Below are 23,216 nucleotides of genomic sequence, written 5' to 3'. Positions count from 1 at the left end.
GTTCTAATTCTGAGACCCTAAATATGGAGAATCCCCCAAAAGTCACATCACCAGTGAATGTGCTAAGCAGACCACTGATGCTGTCATTTAAGTTATTGGTAAAAATGGGGACAGAGACCAAGCCCGGTGGCTGGTTCAGAAAGGTCTCTCTGTGGTCCACATTAATCTAATTAATTAGCATCCTTTGGGTGTCAATGGTCAGCAGATAGTGGTTAAACTATCTGTCAAGGATACAAGGAAGTCACAGTGCAGATAGTAGAGATCACTGACGCCTATATATGTGGATTTAAAATTCCACCTTCCTTCCTCTCATCTGCAATTTACAGAAGGGCAGGCCTTCTGTTTTGGTTTCAGAAACATGCTCCCCTTTCCCTGCTCACTGCCTCAGATAGGCAGAAATTTCATAAGTACACTGTGAGGGCAGAGACTCAGATGTGTTGAATGAGAAGAATCTCAGCGTGGGAAGGGAGGCCATCTAACCCAGCTGTTATGGGTTGAATTTCCCCTTTCCCCCAAACTCATATGTTTGATGTTCTATAAATTCCAACTGGGCAATTTACTTTGCATTTCTGACCCTTAGTTTCCTTATGAATAGAAAGGAGAGGAAAATAATATCTATTTTATCAGGTTGTTCCGAGAAGTTAACATTTGTCCTATTCAATTCCCTAAACTGTCCGTCAAATTCAAGTTGCCCATGAAATGCTTTGTCAAGGTAGCTGACTTATGTCCAGATGTGAAATGACTATACTGATTCCTGGTCTACCTGTCCGCTGCCTGCCTCACAAAAGAACATCAGAACAGTGTGCCCAGGTATCTTCCAGTTTTACGTCTCCATCTTTAAGCATTCATCAGCCATAAGACTGATAACCTATTTGAAACTCTGGCTTGGTGTTGACATTAAGCTCACCGTTGTCCATCCTTTCCTCATGTTTAGAAAATTGGGACAGAGATTGCCTGATTCTCTTCTCTAATTCTGCATGATTTGGAGAAGATCATGGCCAGCTTGCTCAGTGGTCTGACTGCAAGTTTGCCCCTGGGAGGTTCATTGGTTTTGACTCTGTGGATAGCAGTTGTTCTCAAACTTATGCTGTGCAACCAGATTACTTGGAGCACAGTTGAAACACACATTGTTGGGCCCCACTCCTAGAGTTTCTGATTCACCAGGTCTGGGGTGGGCCTGAGAATTTGCATCTCTAACAAGTTCCCAGTGATGCTGATGCTGCTGGTCTGGGGACCATGAATGTTAAGAATCACTGCTTTAGAGCAGGAAAGTGGGACTGTCAGTAAAGAACCCAAAGGCCCTGTTCTCCTATCCAAGTAAAAGACTCATCTTTGCTGAAAAAACAGATATAGGAGTTGAGGAGTTCATTATACGTTTGCCCTTCATAGCCCCAATGCCATCTGCTCCTAACCCTTTGGTTCTTACTTGAAATATAAAAAGACTTTTCTGTTTTTCTTAATATTTGCATAAACTCAAACCCATCCTGACTTTGGCCTTCCTGACATGATTCTCTAGGGTGCCATCACTATTTCCTAGTTATGTGTAATAGGGGCAAATGGATGGTGATCAGGAGGATCAGGAGCAGGGAGGAGACCTGGATCTGTCCCTAACCAGCCATGGGACCTTGTGCAAGTTACTCCTTAAGGCTCAGTTTTCCTATCTTTAAAACAGGGATAATGGCAGTAGTCCTCTAGTGACACGAGATAATGCTTAGCATGGCATGCGGCATGTAAGCATTCACTACGGTAATATGTACCCCTCAGCTGTTTTCCTACATATCCTGTTGCAAGCCATTGAGAGTGGCATGAGGTGTGACTGCATTTCTGAGCCTTTCTGAGTCACCACCCAAGGATGCCTGCTTTTCTTCTGGAAAAAAAAAAAAAAAAAAAAAAAAAAAAGCCTTTGTTGTGAATGGGCAGCCAAGCAAATTAAGAAGAGTGAAACCAAAGGCACATGCAAGGGCAAGTGGCATGGAGAGCCTCAACTGGGGTTTCAGCACAACTGTGTCATGCCCAGGTGCTGGCTGGTGTTTGATGGGATGCTGAGGACCTCTGACCTTTCAGCTTGTTCTCCCTGATAAGGCGCTGCCCCAGGCTCTGAACAACTGCAGTGTGCACGTGTAGCCTTGATGCGCTGCTACCTGCTGTTGTCTTCTAACACCCCTTCTCCAGTGTGGCAGCTCCTGGCCCACTCAGCTCATTGCCATCTGTCTCTAGCCCAGTACTAAATGAGTGCAAATTTCTGCTGCACCTGGTGCACAACATTAGAGTGAGACAGTGCAGTTCAGTTCTCAGTTGTGCCACTTAAATGCTGGGTGGCCTCATACAAATGACCTAACTTGTCCGAGCTTAAGTTCCTCTTTTGCAAAATGAAGGTAACAAAATGAAGGTAACAAGTTAACATTTGTCCCCTTCGATTCCCTAAACTGTCCGTCAAGTCCAAGTTGCCCATGAAATGCTTTGTCAAGGTAGCTGACTTATGTCCAGATGTGAAATGACTATACTGACCCCTGGTTACTGCCCTAAAAGTGAATTCTCATTTGAAATTCCCACCAGCAAAGCAGAAGGGTTCCTATTTCTCCACATCCTCATCAACACTTGTTATTTTCTGTGTGTGCGTATGTGTGTTTACTAATAGCCATGCTAGAAGGTATGAAGTGATATCTCATTGATATGGTTTGGATCTGTGTCCCCATCAAATCTCATGTCGAATTTTGTAACTCCTAATGTTGGAGGTGGGACCAGTGGGAGGTGATTAGATCATCAGGGACAGTTTCTTGGGAATGGGTTAGCACCATCCAATGGATGCTGTCCTCATGATAGTGAGTGAGTTCTCTTAAGATCCAGTTGTTTAAAAGTGTACAGCACCTCCCTGTCTCTCTTGCTCCTGCCATGTGAGATGCCTCACTCTCCCTTTGCCTTCTGTCAGAACTGGAAGCTTCCTAAGATCTCCCCAGGAGCCAAAGCCACTATGATTCCTGGAGAGCCTACAGAACTGTGAGCCAATTAAACCTCTTTTCTTTACAAATTACCCAGTCTCAGGTATTTCTTTACAGCAGTGTGAGAATGTACTAATACATTTATGTACTTAATTTGTATTTCCCTTATGATCAGTGGAGCATCTTGCCCTGTACTTATTGGCCATTTGAATATTTTCTTTGGAGAAATGTCTATTCCAAGTCTTTTGCCCATTTTCAAATTGAGTTATTTGGATTTTCTGTTGTTGAGTTGTAAGAGTTCTTCACATATCCTGGATGTTAATCCCTTATCAGGTATAGTATTTGTAAATCTTTTCTCTAATTATATGAGCTGTGTTGATACACTGTCCTTTGACACACAAATGTTTTACATGTCTAGGTAGTCCAATTTATCTATTCTTTTCTTTCATTGCCTGTACTTTTGGTGTCATACTTAAAAGACCATTGGCAAACACAAGGTGATGAAAAATTTCTTGTAAGTTTTCTTCTAAGAGCGAATTTCTTCTAAGTGAAATGTACAATTAACAATGCTTTAAATGCAGACAACCTACAGAACAGAAGAAAATATTCACAAACTATGCATCTGACAAAGGTCTAATATCCAGAATCTATAGGGAACTTAAACAACTCAACAAGCATAAAACAACCCCATTAAAAAATCGGCAAAAGACATGAACAGCCAATTCTCAAAAGAAGACAAATAAGTGGCTAAGAAATACCTGAAAAAATGCTGCTCATTGTGAATCATCAGAGAAATGCAAACCAAAACCACAATGAGATACCATGTTATACCAGTCAGAATGGCTACTATTAAAACATCAAAAAACAACAGATGTTGGTGAGGATGTGGAGAAAGAGCATGCTTATATATTGCTGGTGGGACTGTAAATTAGTTCAGCCACTGTGAAAAGCGGTTTGGAGATTTTGCAAAGAAAGAAGAACTACCATTCCACCCAGCAATCCCATTACTGGATAAGTATCCAAAAGAAAACAAATCATTCTACCAAAAGACACATGCACTGGCATGTTCATAGCAGCACTATTCATAATAGCAAGGACATGGAATCAACCTAGGTGCCCAGCAATAGTGGATTGGATAAAAAAAAATGTGGTACATACACACCATATTAACAATACCCATTCACAAGAAACCCTCCCCGATGATCTAATAACTAGAGGCCGTAATCCTAAGTGAATTAACACAGGAATAGAAAACCAGATGCCACATGTTCTCACTTATAAGTGGGAGCTAAACATTGGGTATTCATGGACATAAAGATGGCAACAATAGACACTGGAGAAGAAGGGAATGCGGAAAGGGTTGAAAAACTGTTGGGTACTAAGCTTAGTACCTGGGTGGTGGGATCATTTGTATCACAGACCTCAGCATCATTTAATATACCCAGGTAACAAACTTGCAGAGGTACCCCCTGAATATAAAATAAAAGTTGAAAAGGAAAAAAAAAATCATTAAAATAGTAAATTTTATGTTATGTATATTTTATCACAATAAAAGTTTATTCATACCTCCCCCATATACCCTATAGACAGGGGGTTTATTGGGCAACACATCTTAACATAGCAAAAAAGATTATTTTGCAAACTGCAGTCCATTATTGGGACTTCAAGGTGAAGAACTCATGAGTGGCTGGTTTGACTTAGTCCACTGCTCTGACTACTACAGAGTCCTGTCTTAAATTCAGCCTATTGCACTTTCCTTCTCACAAGGAGGAAAGTCCCTGGAACTCTTGAGTCCATAGGACAAGTCTTATGTCTTTCCCACATTGTAGCTCTCCAAGTGGCAGGTGGCAGCTGCCACAATCACAGTAGCCACGATTGATTGATTACATGTATACCCTGTGGGGCTCTGGGGGAAGGGGGAAGGCAGGTGATACAACCAAGCCAGTCATGGAGCTGGGGTCTGGACCTTTTGGAGGTATCGCTACTGCCAAAGCCAATGGTTTTGATGCTAGGCCACAGTGCCTCTTGGCCGGATTCCTCCTCAACCTTCCTCTCTACAATCCCTTGGTCTTTTCTTGTGTGACTTTGTACTGCATCCCTCCCCAGCCCATTCTTCCACTTGCAGTGAACACCAGGTAAAGTCCCACCAAGGCAAGGGCTAAGAACACATGCTTCCTACCTTTTCATTGGTGTCCTATTAGACCCAGCACCCTACAAGGTCCAGTGGCCCCACGGAGGGAGAGGATCATTGGCAGAAATCCATTCCAAACCCCCTTCTCCCCTTCTTTTCCCCCTACTAAAAGCAGAGGCTAACCTCACCCATTTCTCCTGCAGTATTTCCTCCTGGGGGCTCCTGCAACTGAAGATGCTGCAGTCTCAGGATGAACAGCCTGTTTGTTTAAAGGGTTTATTACTGGTGCTTAATGCTATTTTGACAGATGAAAGTGAGTCAATTATAGCTGGAAATAGCTCTGGCTGCATCAGTTTCTTCCAGGTGGTTGCCCATTCCCCATTCAAGGGACTTTTTCTCTCCTTAACAAAAGGCAGTGTTTCTCCTCTTATCCCCAAGGACTTCAGAACCATCTCAAGAGTTTCCTCCTTCTAGGAAGAAACAATATTTAATATTTAAACAGTCCATGAGAAGAGGGTTGCCACTGCAGACCTACTCTGACAGGGATGAAGTGAAAAGATGGTCCTGACAGGCCAACCTCCAGGATAAATTATGTAGCCCCGTTGAGCTCCGTGTCCATATAGGTATCATTCTGGCTCCATCAGACACACATGTGGCTGCTCCTTATTGAATGTCTCTCTAGGGCTTTCTTGGGGGCAACGGGTTTTCCCCGTTGATACCCATCTTAATGATACCAGTGTTGGTCACAGGCTTGGGTGACCACAGTCACCTTCATGAGGACAAGAATCCTTTGTGGGTGGCTCAGAAGGCTTCCCAAGGTCACACTGAGTTATGCTAAGGCCCCAGTGAAGAGCATCCTAATGCCCCTCAGTCAGTGGGGAGTCTGTACACTGGGCGCTCTCCTGTCCCTGCTGATCTGCCATATGGTTGGATGGGCAACTGGGAGGTCAGGAGTGTGGTAGGGTATATATTTGTAACAGGCATCTCATACTTCATATGCTCAAGAAAGAACTTCCTTCCGCAATGCCCCCAAACATGTGTGGGCTTTTCTAAGCTCTTCTATCACAGAATATGGCACTGCCATATTAAGCTTGTTTGCCTGGGCTTGTTTGCTCAAACTCTAATTCTAAGAGTCATCCTGGATTTTTCTCTTTCTCTCCCCCATTATGGTCCTTAAATAGAATCCACCAGTAAATCCTGCTGCCTTTACCTCCAAATTTTATAGCAAATCTGACCAACTCTTAGCTATCCCATGCCATAATCCTAGTCTAAGCCATCATTATTTCTTGCCAGAGCTATTGCAACAGCTTCCCAACAAATATTCCAGCTTTCATTCTTGCTGGAGGGATCTTTTAAAGATACAACTCAGATCTTCTGCCTCACCTCCTTCACTGCCCCTCAAACTTAGAATCAAATCCAAACTCTTTACCATGGCCCACAAACATATGTGCATTCTAGTTCCTATCTCTCTCACTAACATCATCTCCTCCCCTTTCTCCTTGTTCACTCTGTTTCAACCACATTTGTCTCTTGGTTAAACCTTGAGCACACCCTCCCACCTCAAGGCCTTTGCACTTAAGGTTCCCTCCACCTGGAAGGTTCCTACCCCAGATCTGCACATGGCTGGTGCTGTTTCATCCCTTGAGACTTAGCTCAAACCAACTTCTTTCCAGAGAAGACTTTCCTGATAGCACTATTTAAAAGTATCTTATTTATTTGTTTACCTGTAATTTATCTTTCCCTATAAGAAAACATAATTGTTAATGAGATCTGGGACTTTATTTTATTCACTACCATATCTTAGTGTCTAGAACAGAGCCTGGCACATAGTAAGCACTCAATAAATATAGGCGGAATGAATGTGTGTAGGTTTTAAAACGCATCTACAAATTGGCACTTTCCCATTGAGAGGCAGGGTCTATGTCTACTTCCCTTGATTCTAAGCTAATTTAATGACTAGATGGCTAGTAGATGATAATAGAAGTGACACTATGTGGTCTTAAAATGTGATGCAGCTTCTGCCTTGGTCTCTGGGCCACTTGTGCTAGAGCCTGGGCCACCATGTACACGTCTGACTACTCTAAGGCTACCATGCTATGAGGAAGCCCAATTTAGCCCATGCAGAGAGATCATTTAGAGAAACCCTAATATAACATAAAGAGAGGGAGAGAGACGCATGGTTAACCCCAGCTGCTTCAGCCCCCCATTGTTTTACTTCTAGCCAATCTGACTGCACCTGACCTAAGAACCATCCGGGTGAGCCCTTCTCAGATTCTTAGCCAATAGAAATTGTAAACAATATAAAATGAATGTTGCTGTTGTTTTTTTAAGCCATTAAGTCATGAGATGATTTTTACTGCAACAGAAAACTGGAAGAGAGTGAATTAATGATTAATATTAAACTATTTTTCTTGTGGCTGCTCTAATGGGCACTAGTAAATTCCTAGCGAATTTACTGATCCAAGTGCCAGGGAGATCTATGCCAGGTCACATGAATGGGAGGAAACAAGGAGGTTACTACTTGTTTGGCTGGGGCTGTTTAAGAATACCATCCAGGTTGACATGGACTTCTTGATATGAATAGTTCAGACCCTCCTCAATATTTCCTATTTGTTTTCCTTAAGTCTTGGAATCTCTTTCCTGGAATTAGAGATCCAGGCCTAACCAGGAGAATCCTTAGCTAATTAGTTACATCAAAACTCTTCTTAAAGAGAGTGGATTCCATTGCTTTAACTCTCCCTGTCTCTTTCATATTGCCTAGGTAAAGTTCCCTTCCATCTTAGAGAGAAGAGCATGTGGACAAAAACATCCTAGGAGACGCTCCTTTGAAGATCTCAGCCCAATCAACAAGATGTGCTCTGCAGAGTTAGAAAATATTGCACTGAGGCCGGGTGCAGTGGCTCAAGCCTGTAATCCCAGCACTTTGGGAGGCCGAGACGGGCGGATCACGAGGTCAGGAGATCGAGACCATCCTGGCGAACATGGTGAAACCCTGTCTCTACTAAAATACAAAAACTAGCCGGGTGAGGTGGCGGGCTCTGTAGTCCCAGCTACTGGGGAGGCTGAGGCAGGAGAATGGCGAAACCTGGGAGGCGGAGCTTGCAGTGAGCTGAGATCCGGCCACTGCACTCCAGCCTGGGTGACAGAGCGAGACTCCATCTCAAAAAAAAAAAAAAGAAAATATTGCACTGAGACATAAAGATGGTGATGATTGATGATAACATTAAGTGTTTCTACCGAAATATACTAGGCATTTCACATCCATTATCTCATTTAGTCTTCACATCCTCCAATGTTACCATTCCCACTCATATTTCACTGAAGAGGCAACTAAAGCTTAAAGAGATTAAGGTGAATTACTTGAAGTCAAGTGCATCTGATCCTGATTTTCTTGAAAATCACACACCTGGGATGGTATGTGACTTGCCAGTCACCATCTCTCTTCCCATGTTCATGGCATCTGTTCCCACTGAGCCTCGAGACAGCCCCACCCCCAGGATCATTCTCAACTCAGCTCTCTAGGCAGGCACTACCCATTGGTCAAAATTGGCATGCCAGATGAAACTCACTTGCCAAACCCCCTCATCTCTCAAGGAATGGAGGCTCAGAAAGGCCAGGTGACTTGCTGAGGCCATCCAGCAAGTGTGTGGTGGAGCTGCGGTGGAAATGCACCTAGGAAAGGGATACTGCCTACCAAGAATCCCCCACACTTAGTGACGGTCCTACTGGCCTGTAGGGAGGCCACTCACCCACGAACAGCGTGCAGCAGGCGCAGCGAGGGGTATGCAGTGCGCACATTGACATGATGCTTCAGGATAAGCTCGTTGACCCACTCAACACGCTCCTTGCCGCCTCGGGCCATGAAGGCAGGGATCCACAGGATGCTGCCATTGAGGCTGTGCAGCCGCTGCAGCAGCTTCTCCCGCCACGTGGCGTTGACCAAGTCCTCAAAGGCCCGCTGGATGACCGAGGGGTTCATGGTTACCAGGTCTGTCTTGAGCCCCACATCCCGGGCGTACTCCTGTACTGGGGCCAGGTTGCACCTGCCGGAGAAAAAGGCAACATGATCCTTTTGGGAAAGCTGGGACCCCTTCTTCTATTTAACTTGATCCCATCCTTTGCCTCTCCTTGCTTCTTTTTCATCCTCAAACAAAGACCCAGGGCATCTCTCCACACTCACAGGCCCCTCCCGTCATCCTTTCTCCTCCTTTTTCTGCCACAAATGTTTACTGAGCTCATACCATATACCTAGAACTTTGCTAGACCCTGTGGACATAAATGCCTGTCTTCTGGAGTTCAGGATCTAGGAGAGGAAGAAAGAAACAAGTAAGCCAGTCCTCAGTCCACAAGATGATGACGCTGTTGCCAAGAGTGACCTGGCCCATTAGGTGACAGAGTGAGGGATCCGAAGGCAGACTTCCAGGCTCTAAACTCGCTTTGACACTTTCTACCTGTGTGATTCTGGGAAACTTGCTCAACCTCTCTGTGATTCCTGAGACCATCCATTACTTTAGCTATGATAGAGATCACAACAGCATCCCTCCCAAGGATTAAAAGAATTGCTACACGCTCAGTACTTAGAACACTACTGGATATAGTAAGAGCTTGATAAATGCTAACTGTTGTCATCATTTTTATGGGAAGGAGGAGTGTCAGGTGGACTCCCCTGAGGTGGTGACCACTAAGCAGAAGTCTATTAGTGGACAAGGTACATGAAAAGAGTGCTTCTCCAGTTTGCCAAGTCAGAAGAATCACCCCAGGCACTCATTAAAAATACAGATTCCCCAGTTCCTCACCTGGAGATTCTGATTCAGCCGGTGAGCCTAAGCATTGATACCGATTTTTCACAAGACCTTCCTCTTCAGGTAGTGTTATAGCCAAGCAGTTTAGGAATACCACGCTATAGCACTGTGGGCACAAGAAAGGTATCCAAGGGCAGAGAGGTGGGAAACAACATGGGTGTTTAGGGAAAGGCAAGTGATTTGGTCTGACTGGAGTATATTGTGTGGAGGAGATGGGGTTTGGCAGGCAAGCAGAGTGAGGTATCAAAGGACTTGTGTGCCAGGGACTTGGTTCTGAGGGCAATAGGGAGCCACTGAGGGTTCTGGAGCAGGAGAGTGACAGGGACAGTTTAGAAATTTTGGCCACAATTAGAAAGCAATGAGATGAAGTTGCAGTATGGATTGGAGGGGATGGAGTTGGGTACTGGAGGGCAAACTAAGAGGCCACTGCAAACTCATGTTGACAAGTCAGGCTGCTTGGGTGGGCAGCCTCTGCTATTTAACCTGACGACTTCCTTATGGGAGACCCAGCCTGGGTGTGCATACCTGGGTTTCCTGCCTGTGCCTGGGACTGGGATGGCAGCAGAGGGCACTGCAGGGGAGGTCTGGCTGCTGTCTGGCACAGAGGATTTAATGGTGGAAAAGCCCTTTGACCAGTGAAAAGAAGTCTGAGAAATCCAGTTAAGAGTGTAAAAATAGAGGCTGGAGACATGAAGACAAGGGATCGCAAGTCATCATCAAATGAAGAAATCCAGGAACGCACCATTTATCCCTCCCTTTAAGCAAGGACTTTCCTTTTTCAACAACTGGGGAGAAAAAGTGGGTTAATCAGAAAGAAAACTCCTATTTTTTGAGCCCCTGGTGTGTGCCAGGCACTGATCGGTCCTTTAACATAGGTCAACTGATTTTATTGTGACCCAGTTTTAATCACCATCCTGTTACAAGTGAGGAAATGGAGGCTCAGTGTGTGAGAATTAACTTGCTCAAAGGCCTGGAGCTGGAAAGCGAACCACCAGGAGTCAAACTCAGGTATATTCGACTCAAAGAGCCTGTTTGTGATTTCGGACTGAACGCCCTAAAATATTCCCTCTTCCCATCCCTGCCCCTAGGTCTTGCTATCTTTGACTGTGACTAAACACTGTAAAGGGATAGGATTGCCCTGGGTCAATTCCCCTTCAGGAGCCCTTGCCACAGGCCTCAGAGACTGAGGTGTCACTGTAGTACATCAGTCAGTGTGGGGCTGCCCAGGTCTCAGTTACTCCTATTGCCTTGAAACCTGGCCGAGCCAGGCTTCCAAGGCTTTCCTGAGGGTCTGGGGCCAATTCTAGGCCAAGCTCCAGGTCCTGAGAGCAGGGCCAAGTGGACTCCATGCAGTTCAGATGGACTGGAAGCAACCATGGGGCAGGAGGGGCTGTGACAGAGGCAAGGAGAATGAAGGGGATGTGGCACCTAACCCTGGCGGCTCACAAGGTGGCCCAGAAGGGTGAAGCAGGAAACACACTCCCAACTACAATGTTGGCCAGTCTGGAATGCCACCTCCTGGAAGATGTTGTGGGCAATGGGAACAGGGGCTGTGTGCTCCTTGCAGGCAGGCCCCAGCCCTCATTCAGTATAGGACTCGGCTCACAGTAGGGGCTCCATACCTTACCTGCAGAGGCACAAGAAGAGGGAGGCAGGGAGGGGCTGTGAAGTCCAAGCTTTTCCAATGACTATGCCTCAGTGAGGATGCTGGGGTGGGGGAGCTCTGCCCTAAGTGGACTGTCTAGACGTCTTCCTTCCCCACCAGAGGTGAATTGCTTCATTTAGGCGAGAAGGAGGCGTTAGGAAGGGGTTCAATCTCATCTAGGCTCTCTTTTGTCCAACAGTAGGCCAGGCCTCCCAAAGTGACTTCTGGATTGGCTTGGCTCCGGGCAGAAGAGGAGTCACTCCCTTCCAGAAACCACCACACCCACAGGTACACATTGAGGAGTACTCTGCAGGGTGAGAGAGGCAGCTTGGGCAGGCTCTGGAAGCCGACTACCCGGTCCACAGCCTGGCTCCAGCCCTCACTAGCTGTGTGGCACTTGCCTCTCTCTGCCTCAATTTCCTCACTGCAAAGCCAGGATAAAAACAGAGCACTCCATACACAGTAGTTGTGAGAATTAAATAAGTTAATAAACATGAAGTGCATGGAATAGCACCTGGTACATTCCAAGTGGCCAACAAATAGTAAGGGATAACAATGATGATAATGTGGTTTATCCAAGGAAGAGCATTTGTTCATCAGATTCTCCTTATGGAAGAAGTGCGTGTGTGCGTGCGTGTGCATGTGTTTGTGTGTGTGCCCAATGAAGTTCTGATCCCCAAACATCCGGGAGCTTATACTCTGCACACAGGATCCCAGATAGACACAGTGTCCTTAGCCTGGCATTGCAGGATCATGGGGCTCTCCTGGGACCAGCCTCCCATCCATTCCCAGCAGCACTTTGTGCAGCTGATGCTTGCTTGAGCAGTGCCCTGCCCGATCCATGCATCTGCCTTCTTGCTTCCATGCCTCTCTTCATGCTGTTTCCTCCTCCTCACCATTTTCACTGGTCAAAGGCAACTCACACTCCAATGCTGCTTCTGCCAGAAGCCTGCCTTGAACTCCCTAGGAGGCACTAGGTTTTGCAAGATCATTGCATTTTGTGTGCCATGTGTCCCACCAGGACTTACAAGCTTGTCTTCCCCACACAGAGTTTTCTGACAGGGGGTGAGGTCTTGCGTGTCTGTGCGTTTCTCCCACAGAAGAGGCAGGGTGAATGGATTGAAGACGTGGACTGGCAGAGACAGAAACCTCTATCAGGAGTTTCACAGTGTCTGCCATTCTAGCAAAGCCACACGGAGGCCTTCCTCTGGCCTGGCACAGCCTTGGACAGGAGGCCCGGAGATGGACACAGCCACTCTGCTCTGAAGGAGCTCACCACTTGGGGGTGAGGTGGGTGGAGTGGAGACAGAGTCCCCAGGGAATTAACACTTAGTGTCCCTGTTGTGTGGGAGACACCATCCCAGGCATATTCCCATATGCCATCTCATTTAATGCTTGCAACATCATGCTCTCTTTATTGTTAGTGTGGGGCTTTGGCCTGTAGCATATTTCCAAGTGCAGGGCATGGAATAAACTCCTAGATGGGAAGAACCCAGAGGAACAGTCCCAGTGGGGTGGAGGAGCTAGTGCCACTACTGGGTACCGTATCCCTGATGTCAAACGTTAGTCTGTACACAGTAGGGCTGCAAAATCTTGTCCTAAAACACCCCTCAGGTCCACCCCAGAGACCCGTGGGAGTTTCAGAGCCATGGACATAGGCCTAAAGGACAAAGAACAACTGCACTTTTTGAAGTAGCTTGCTCCTTGGCATTTTTGATCCATATTTTCCAAGTATGTGTGGATGGGTGTGGACATGACTCCCAGGAGTGAGGCAGAGCACACCCCGGCTGCGCCTCTCCGCGCGCAGTCACGCACCAGCAGTGGTGTCCCCTGGGGTGCTTGTTAGAAATGCTGAGTTGCCGGCCCCACCCTAGACCCCAAAACTCTGCATGTCCATAAGCCCAGGAGACTCCTATGCACGGTAAAGTCTGAGAAGCACTGGGCTAGAGCACAGACCGTATTCATAATGAAAGAACCTCAAGGCCAGCCAGTCCACCCAGCCCGTTTTACAGATGATAAAACTGAGGCCCAGAAAGGCAGAGAGATACACCCCAAGTCATGTGACAAATGGGTAGCAAAGCCAAGGCCCAGCTTTGAACTGCACACTGCTGACTATGTGAAAGGGTTCCAAAAGGAAACTGTGGCCAAAATCTGCCTCTAAAAATTCCTGGGTCAGGACTTCATGGGCTGTGTGAAGCTCACTGTGGGGACTCATGACTTGTGACAATGGAAGAGGCATGGCTTACATGTATGGCATTAGGTCAGAAAGCCCCCCACCGGATACTGCTGGGTACTCCTGGAGGGGATCCGACCCCCTGGGAGGAGGCCTTGGCCCCCACACCCTCACCTTTAACGCCCAACCGTCACTCCTTCTCTGACTTCCAATCAGACAGACCTGCCACACTTCCTTCTTCCTTTCCCCTCCCCTCACCCTCCCTCCACTAGTCTTTAGACTAATGGGCTCTGAAAAGCAGGGACTGAGCTGTTGGATGTGCCAGGGCCAGATGGACCTGGCAGAGGATGACAAAACTCTGGCTGCTGAGCTGTGGTAGCATTTCAATCCCAGCGGATGCAAGAGTAAAGACACGGTTTCTTCCCATGTCCCAAGGTTTAGGGAACTCTACGATAAGGTGGCTTCCCAAAGCCCCAGGACAAGGCTGTCTTTGCCTCGAGTTGGTCCCCACAGAAACATGAGAATGTATGCAGTTCTGCCAGGGCTGGGGAGCCGGCTGGAATGAAACTCGAGGCCCTGCATGCCCTAATTTTGTCCGAGAGACAGCAAAGCCTTGTTTCCATGACTGTAGTGGGTTGGGGGTCAGGTGTCAGGGCCAAGGGCAACCTCGTGTGCAAATGTCCCAGGCAATTGGAAAATGAGAGCAGATATTTTCGAGAAAATAATGGTCAGGTACAAAATCCAAGTTTCTCTGTTACTCCCGCACTTCCCAGATTTTGAGAACAGGGTAATGAAGTCACTAGTAGGGCACCCCCTTCCAAGACACTTACAAGAGTTTTGCAAAGTTGAACCAACAACTAGCTAGCCCAGGAGATTTTCTTACCAACCTTTTGTACCAGGCTCTACCTCAGGGGATCAGCAAACTTTTTCTGTAAAGGGCCAGAGAATAACATTTTCTGCTTTGCAGGTGATATGATCTCTCTGTTGTGACTCTGCAATTCCACCCAATGACTTAACCGTGCCCAGTGACTCCACTCTCTTTGTAGTGAGACAGCAGCCACCAATGATATGAAAATGGGTGGCGTGGCTGCGTTCCAACCAAACTTTATTTACAAAAGTAGGCTGCGGGCCAGCATCTGCCCACCTCTGCTGTGGATCAGTGATTCTCAACTTTGGCTGTAAATCAGAATGACCTGTGCTCCCCGGGTTGCCCGCACCCCTGCCACGCCTCTCTTCCCCTCTCCTCCATTGATTTAATTGGTATGAGGTACATTCTGGACATTGGAGGTGAAGCTCCCCAGATGATTCTGATGAGCAGTCATGGTTGAGAGTAGGGGCTAACTCTGCCAAGGCCTCGTTTCAGTCTCTTGGGACAACTGGCAATGCTCCACTGAAACACAGCGTGCCCACCACTCGGGCCCCAGAGTGCCTGCTGGGGCGTGTTACCTGATGACGAAGCTGTGGGCATCAATCTCCTGCCCACAGCCGCTGTTCAGCAAGACCCCCGAGTTGCCCACGATGGCGCAAGTCCCAAAGTGCTTGTTCTTCAGTGGCGAAGTCCTGGGGAGGAGCTCGTAGAGGTTCTGAGACACATTCATGGTGCTGTCTCGATCGAAGATGTAATGAATAATGTCTCCAGGCTTCAGGGTTCCCTTTAGGACAGAAATGTCCTTTTCAGCATCCAAGAACTTTAAAATTTGCTTCCTGTGAAAAGCAAACATGCGTGAGGAAAGTCTCCATGGTGCCAGCTGCCCTTTGCCTGCCCAGCTTTTCCTATCCGGGGTCGCCCTGCAGGGTGGCTGCAGCCCAGCCAACACACAGAGTATGCTGAGAGTTCAGATGCTCTTGAGAACGGGTTCCAGGCAGGGACGGCCAAAAGTGGCCCAGAAGCAACTACGGTGGTGGCCAATATGGGGGTTGCCAGGGTTACACCCTCTTCCTTTGCGAGGTGAAAACTGCTCGGGGAAATCACTCCATTAGGACTGGAGGTGAGCTCCTCAAGCGGGCCCCAGAAGGAAGGGTGGCCCATCACCCCAGTTTCCCCAGGACTGCCTGGCCTAGGCACTGAAAGTCCCATGTCCCTGAAAGCCCCTCAGTCTGGGGCACACCCAGACATTTGGTGACCTTACATTACCCTCACTTAGGGGGATTTAGGGCCACCCTGTGACAGGGATGAAAATGAACAGTTAGGTACAAAATCTAAGTTTCTCTTTTACTCCCACACTTCCTAGATTTTGAGAAAAGGATACTAAAGTCTAGGAGCAGAAAGCCAGATGACAGGTGCCTCTCACTCCTTACTGGCCCATTTTCTTCCACGGAAGCTTTCTCTGGGCAAAGGAGCTTTCTGGGGGGATGGATACTGTGACGTGTATGGACATTTTCCGCCTCTGAGACACTGAGAGGATGGCCTGCCATCCTGCAAGCTGGAGCATGTCCGCTTGCTGCCCCCCTCTAGTTGCTATCTAGTGTTTATGGGTGGGGGGGGAATCATAAATATGGACCCCTTCCTGGTCCCACAAAGAAGGGCTCCTTTGTGTTGTTTCAGAGCAAAGGACAGCCCTCTAGACTCTAGGGTAGCTTTGATTTAGAGAAAGTTCTCGAATCGAATCATCTAGCAAAGCACAAAGACAAGATTGAGTGGGGTCAGGAAAGGGATGGGTGTCCTCTTGGACTTGCCAAAAAAGCTTCACCTGAAACACACAGCCTTCCCCTAAGGAGCCTGAGAATCCTAGCTGGGGGTTTTACTTAAAGAACTGTTTAAATCACCCGAGATTTTTAGAAATGATTCCAGTCATAAAGAGAAAGAAATTGGGTACCTAGATAAGCTGAAATTAATTTCATATTCTGCTGCAAATTCCTATCTAGAACAGATACAAAGATGCTGTTCTTTGTTTTCAGAGTCCTGGAGGTGCAGAATTTTTCATGCCCTTTGCAAATGTGAGATGCTGCAGGATGGCTGTCCCATCTCACAGATAGTAACACTGAGGCCAGCAGTAACACTGCTGGATTTGAGATGTTCACAACCTGTGGTACATTCCAGCAGGCTGCACATTCAGTCACTTGGGGAACCTTTAAATACTTCAAATCTCCAGGCTTACATGTGAGAAATCTTGATTCTGAGCCAGTTCTCAGCATTGCTCTCAAAAGCTCCCCAGGTGACTTTAATGTGTGTCCAGGTTCAAGCGCCTCTGGGGAAGTCAGGGGGCAGCTAGAACGCTTGGTAAGCTTGATGCTTCTCATCCATTATCTTTCCTTATTAATGACCTGCATCTCTTGCTATCATGTAGGGGAAACCACCCTTGCAGAATAATTCGTATCTGTTGATGGAAAACAGAGGCATTGTTTTTATTTACTGTGCTTTACCAAGGATTATATGACTTGACAAACTAATATAGTTGGGAAATTGCTGAAACCTTTGCAATTACTTACCCCAAGGTATTTAAAAACAAAGAGAGCCCCTAGGAAGCCCATAAATAAACACCTCTGTGAGTGAATTAATTTCTAACTAATTATGAGAAATTACCATCAATTATTAAACATCATTCCAAATCACTTGCAGAATCTTTTATTATGAATACTCTTGGTGATTAATTGAAGCTGGAGGAAATTCTTTTTCCCTCTGGGTGAAGGTATGTTGTTGCTACTGAGGGGACTGTGTTTGCAGGGTCTTTATGAAGGACACAGTCTTGTCTTCACAAGGGGTCGGGGAGCTATTTCTCTACCCAATGGTTGGAGAAAGGGACATTGGGGACCATGGGTAGCTCATACTGGCAGGAGGATTTCACTCACGGTGGTGTAGTGGGGAGAATGGTGACCCCTCTAAAATATATGTTCACCTCCTAACCCCTGGAACCTGTGAATGTGACCACATTTCAAAAGAGCATCTTTGCGGATGTAATTAACTTAAGGATCTGGAGATGAGATTATCCTGGATTACCCGGGTGGGCTCTAAATTCAATGACAGGTGTCCTTACAGGAGACAGAAGAAGACAGAGGCACAGAGGAGAGGGCCACATGAAGATGGAGGCAGGGGTTGGAGTTCTGTGGCCACAGAGGCTGGAAAGGGCAAGAGAATGGGTTCTCCCTTGCAGCCTGCAAGGGGGTGCTCAGAATTCTGGCATCCAGAGCGGTGCAAGCATAAATTTCTGTTGTTTTAGGCCACCGTGTCGGTGGTAATTTGTTATAGCAGCCCTAGGGAACCAATGCAGTTGGGGTTGCTGACTCCACGGTGCCCCTGATCAAAGGGGGCACCTGTTTAGGGCTTTATGAGGGGGATGGAGAGCCACCAGGAGGCCTCTGAAGAGGCGCTGAGTAAGGAGTGCAGGGTGGCAGGGAGTCAGCTACTTCAGATGATTTCTCAGCTGCCAGGTCCCCAGAGCTCATGTCTTTCAACTCCCCAGCCCTGCACAGGTCCCAAAACTAAGCTTCAAGAACTAGGGTGCAGGGGCGTTTCCATTTTGATAGTGAGCCTTGTGGCAGGGGCAACTCCCTGCTCTGCGTGGCGCCATTGCTGGTGGCTGCTCTCCTCTCTCCCAATAGTATGGCCTGGGATGGTCATCAAGGCCTTCCCCATCTGGTCCTGGCTACCATCCCAACCTCACCCTCCTATTCCCTGCCCCCTGCTTCCTGCTCCTGCAGCACTGTTCACAAGCACCAGATCACAGACTCTGCCTGTGGGAAGCAGCTTGGTGAACTTCTAATTACCCTTCAAAACCCACTGCTCCTGGCCAGCCTTTCCTGACCAGTCCTCTTAGTCTTCTTACAAAATGAATGACTCTTTGCTCAGCATGGCCTCTTTATTTCCATCTCTATATATGTAAGATGCAGCACCACCTAATGTGTATGTCATACCACGTTGTCTTGTCTTTGCTTATATTCGTGTCCCCACCTAGCATGTCTGATTCATGTGAGCACCCCCGGGGCCCCAGCATGATGCCTGGAACTAAATAGTTGGATTATACTTACAAATATTTGCTGGGTCAATCATGGCTACATCTAAACTAAGTGTCCAAAATGCTGAAGTTGTAATTCCTTCTCTATGGTTCCCCATTGCCACTACCTCGTGACGCCTGCAGTGCTCTGAAATAGATCAGGGCGAGAGCTGCTCTCTGGCTAAACAGACCTCTGCTTTCTGGTCAGGTGTCCTGTCAGTTCCTGGGTTCTCCGGATGCCCCTATGGCTCTAGGTTTTCCTTTTCATCTTGCGGGGGAGGAGCAGCCTATGCAAGCCACAAAGGCTGAGGGAGGGAGCAACTTTCCAAGAACAAACTGGAGGACTGTCACTGAAAGGGGATGTGAATCCCAGGCAGGCCCCAACAAGTAAGGACTCTTTATGCCTGGGAAGAAGCAGCCACATGTGGCTTCCACTGCCCAGGCTCCCTCTGCTGCTGACCCGAGACTCAAGGTTTGCTGCTTCTCAGTCCAGGACCTCTGCGGGTGTTCCTGCCACCGCCTGGCCCCAGTCACCAAATGCACAGGCTGGGCCACTAGGCTTGTCTGGGGTTTTTATTTCCAATTGATCACTTACAGATGAAACCTGCCTCAGTGGGAGGTAAACATTTTACTTCTATCCTGACTTCTTTAGACGATGAAGAGCGGCAATTTGCCAGTGTGTGCTGAAGACCAAGTCTACTTCTTGTCCTGTAGGTAATTACCAGTACCTGATCCTCAGAGAGAGTGTCTGGTTATGTCTCCATTTGGATGAGGCTGGCTGGATGTTGTGCTTGATGCTTTCATTACTTCTGTCAACAACAGCTGGTGATGAGGAGCCGTTTATTACAACTTCAGCTCTGGAAGGAGAAAAAAAAGGAAGAGGGTAGACATGATGTGTTAGCAAGCCGATGACAAGTCTAATAGTTTTGTTTTTGCACGGGCTTGAATGTAAACTTCTCCAGAAGAGCAAAATTGCAGTTATTACCTGAGAAGAGAAGGAAGTCTATTTATCTTCCAGTAATGCACAAACTCTGTCCCTCAGGTATAACCTACATACATTCTTGGAGACAGGAAGGAGGGTGATAAACCTATTTTTCTTCCTCCGCCCCCAGTGATTTTTTTTTTTTTTTCCTGGTAAAACCTGGCAGTCTCTGTCAGAAGAGTAATATTTCTTATTCAAGCTATTGATAAGAAACTCTACAAGGAGCAGGTATATGAACCACAAAGTATCAAATCAAGGGCTTCCAAACTTAAAGAGAAAACAAGAACTCATACCAGGACAATGTAATTGTAGCCTGTGGCTTCCCCCTCCTCCCTGGCGGCCCCATCACTCTCTTGAGGGTAACTCTGAGATGTTCCTTGAAACATGGACCTTGCTACACAGTCATCTGTGCTGTGTCTGTCCCTCACAGGAGACTGTAAGCAAGGGATCTCCAGCATTCATTTTATATTCCCTAGTGGTCTCACATAGCGGGTGCCCAGTAAATAAGTATTGTTGAATTTAGGTTGAAATCGATCCTCGGGGAGCCTCAGGTGAATGAAAGAACTGGCTGGCTTCATATTCCCTGGGTGGATCATGATTCTGGGTAAACACCCCCTTTCCATCTGACTCAGGAACACCAGGTATTATAGGACTGGTTTGAATTCAGAGGCTTGAAATCTATGCTAGTAGGTTTCTATAAACTAGGTTACAATTCTATCTTTGAAGGCAGTGTAAGAGTCAGCCGGCTTGCTGCCGGATGCACACAGATGTATGTGGGTCACATCCAAAGTTCTTTTTGTCTGTGCTGACAGCAGATTCTCCCAGTTAGAATAAGTGGATTTGTGATGACAAATTCTGAAGCTTTAAAGAGTTCAAACCAAACATCTATGTCCTCTCCATTTATCTTGAAACAGCCAAGTTAAAAAAAGATGAAATCCTGTTAATGAGTTCTAAACCCGACGCTCTCCTTTTTTTTTTTTTTTGGAGACAGAGTCTCACTCTATCGCCCAGGCTGGAGTGCAGCGGCACGATCTCAGCTCACTGCAACCTCCCCCACCCAGGCTCAAGCAGTTCTCCTGCCTCAGCCTCCTGAGTAGCTGGGATTACAGGTGAATGCCACCACACCTGGCTAAGTTTTGTATTTCAGTAGAGATGGGGTTTCACCCTGTTGTCCAGGCTGGTCTCGAACTCCTGACCTTAGGAGATTTGCCTGCCTCAGCCTCCCAAAGTGCTGGGATTACAGGCATGAGCCACCATGCCTGGACCTACTTTGACTTTTGTAGGTAGAGAAGGAATTCGTTTAGGGGTGCATGTTGTCTCACATGTTCCCTTCACCTACCCACCTCCATTCCTCAGTATTTCTGACTCCTGGCTGATATCACTTGTCTCGAACTCAAATATCTGTAACTTTGCAGAGGATAGAGAATTGATGAGTTTTGAGTAAGGCAGAGGAACTCTTCCTAGTATGCAGGCTTAAGGGAGCTTCTGAGAGGGTACACAAGACCTAACCATTTGGAATTTTTACTGTTTTCATGCAAGAAACAGAGGGTACAGTGGAAAGATTTCATAAACTGTGTGACTGTGGGTCAATCATTTTACCTCTCTGAGCCACAGATTGCCCATTTATAGAAACAGGGTGTAGAAGAGACAGATATCCATCTCGTGAGGTTCTGGAATTTTCAAAGGAGCACCGATGTTTCTGGCATGACCCACTGGCTGCCACCTCATGAGGCTCTAGCAGGAGCTGGCATTGCTGCATCCTTTTGGTACCACCAACTTCTATGCAGACCACAGGCAGGGGCACTGACCTCAGGGACACAGAATTAGCGGCTTTGCCCAAGCTTCGTTGAAGCCTACCTCAGTAGGTAAGTGCGTAGGCATGCACAACAGAAATGCTTTAATGTTGGTGATGAGGAGTTATCGTCCTAAGAGGCTAGCTGACGTGCTCATCAGAAATCAGTGATTGGGCCCTGGCATCTCATGGCTTAAAGTGGGTTCAGTCTAGGGCGATGCTTCTCAGAGACTGGGGCACACTGGATGGCACCAGGCTCTCAGGAAAGAAGGAGCTGCAGAGGAATTCTATTATGGATACTTGGAGAGGGCACCTGCTAGGAAACCTCCAGGAAAGGTTTCCAGACTTCTCCAGGACACAAGATGGTAAAGGTTGGAAAGGGAGAGAGATAAATGCTGGTGTGGATAATGGTAAAATTTCGTTTCTCTCTCCACCTTCCAGGGTGAATTTGGATGGCATCCTGCATAGCCCGTTATGGTCTTAAGGGATTTTAACCCTGGCTCAGTTGCAGTCTACCTTGGTGGACTTGGAAAAGTCACTTCAGATTTCCAGCCTTCTTATCTGTAAAATAAAGGGGATGGATTAAATAACTCCAGGGTCCACCTCGGTTCACAGGTTTTACACGCTCTGTGCTGCACAAACATGCTGGATTGGTGAGTTGAGGTATTCCTCTTCAATGAATATGTCCTCCTGTTTCCAGTCCCTTCCCCCATTTCCAAAATGACACTAGAGGTACATCTCAGGCTTAAGTTGCTTCACCTCCCAACTCCTGAACTTCACCCCCAGTGACCTTCCTATGATGCCACAGATATATCCACAGTGGTAGTAACAAGCATCAAATAACTACCTTTAACATATCAGGTGCTGGGCTAGATAGATCCTTATATTTGGTGGTTCTAATCCTGAAACACTCCTCAAAGACACTGCAGTATTATTCTAATTAAATGGGTGAGCCAAGGCTCAGAGGGGTAAAATCGCTTGTCTAAGGCCCTGGCTAACAGACACCAGGGGTGAAGCTAGGGCTGCCTGGATCCCAGGACTGTTTTTTCCACTTCTCATACTTGATTAATATGAGACTGTGGCCCCTCAAGCTACCACGAGGACTTGGGCTTCAGGGGCAGGATCTTCTTTCTCCAAAACAGGGCCATCATTTCCTAATAGAACAGAGAGGGACTTAGGAGCACATGGCCTTCTTTCTTTCTGTCATATTTGCATTTCACCTGGCATAACACAGGCTTCATTGATAGCTCCAAGGTGGCTAAGAGGTAATTAGAGAGCTAGAAGCAATGATGTCAGGGAAAGAGGGAACAGTTTCTCGAGTCAGTCATGCAGGGTCAGGGACAGATGTACTTCACAGGTCTCATACAGAAAAGAGATCTAAAAAAATATGGAAGGGCAAATAATAGACTATCCTCTGCATCATATGGACCTCTTATTCCTACAATGACCAAAATAAGATATTTAGAAAGCAAAACGAGCCCCTGATTTTGTGGAGTAGCCTTTGTTTACATCATATAACTCGGCACTTCCTTCCACTGCTCCTTAAGCTCAGGCTTATAAGACTACAGGTCATAGCTATGGGGCACTTGTCATTGATGGAGAATGGGGACTCAGATGCATGGCGCAGCCACAGCCAGGGGCAATCCTGGCTTTGCATGCTCTCCTGCATCCAGCTGTCCCCTGGCAATGACTGTTCTGCACCATTACATGAAGTAGAAACACTCAGAATTTGGAGCATACGTTCAATAATCGGGGTTAACATTACTGTGTTGACTCCCTAAATATTTTAAGAGGTCTCAGCAAAGTTTCTGAATGCTTTAT

At 46.9% G+C, this 23,216-nt stretch overlaps 1 protein-coding gene across 2 annotated transcripts in view; it reads right to left on the bottom strand.

The window, feature by feature from the left end:
• The window catches only part of ST8SIA2 (ST8 alpha-N-acetyl-neuraminide alpha-2,8-sialyltransferase 2), a 76,435-nt gene that overhangs the window by 15,303 nt on the left and 37,916 nt on the right, over window positions 1-23,216 (bottom strand). For both annotated transcript variants that reach the window (XM_003901401.3, XM_017960940.3), the window contains 3 exons: window positions 19,350-19,478; window positions 15,137-15,394; window positions 8,820-9,113 (listed from right to left, as the gene is read on the bottom strand). In XM_003901401.3, the coding sequence (XP_003901450.1) occupies window positions 8,820-9,113; window positions 15,137-15,394; window positions 19,350-19,478 (681 nt within the window). The remainder of the gene's footprint in view (window positions 1-8,819; window positions 9,114-15,136; window positions 15,395-19,349; window positions 19,479-23,216) is intronic.

Source organism: Papio anubis, chromosome 7, assembly GCF_008728515.1.
Source record: "Papio anubis isolate 15944 chromosome 7, Panubis1.0, whole genome shotgun sequence".
Lineage (NCBI taxonomy): Eukaryota > Metazoa > Chordata > Mammalia > Primates > Cercopithecidae > Papio > Papio anubis.
This window is presented reverse-complemented; position numbering and strand designations above follow the sequence as displayed.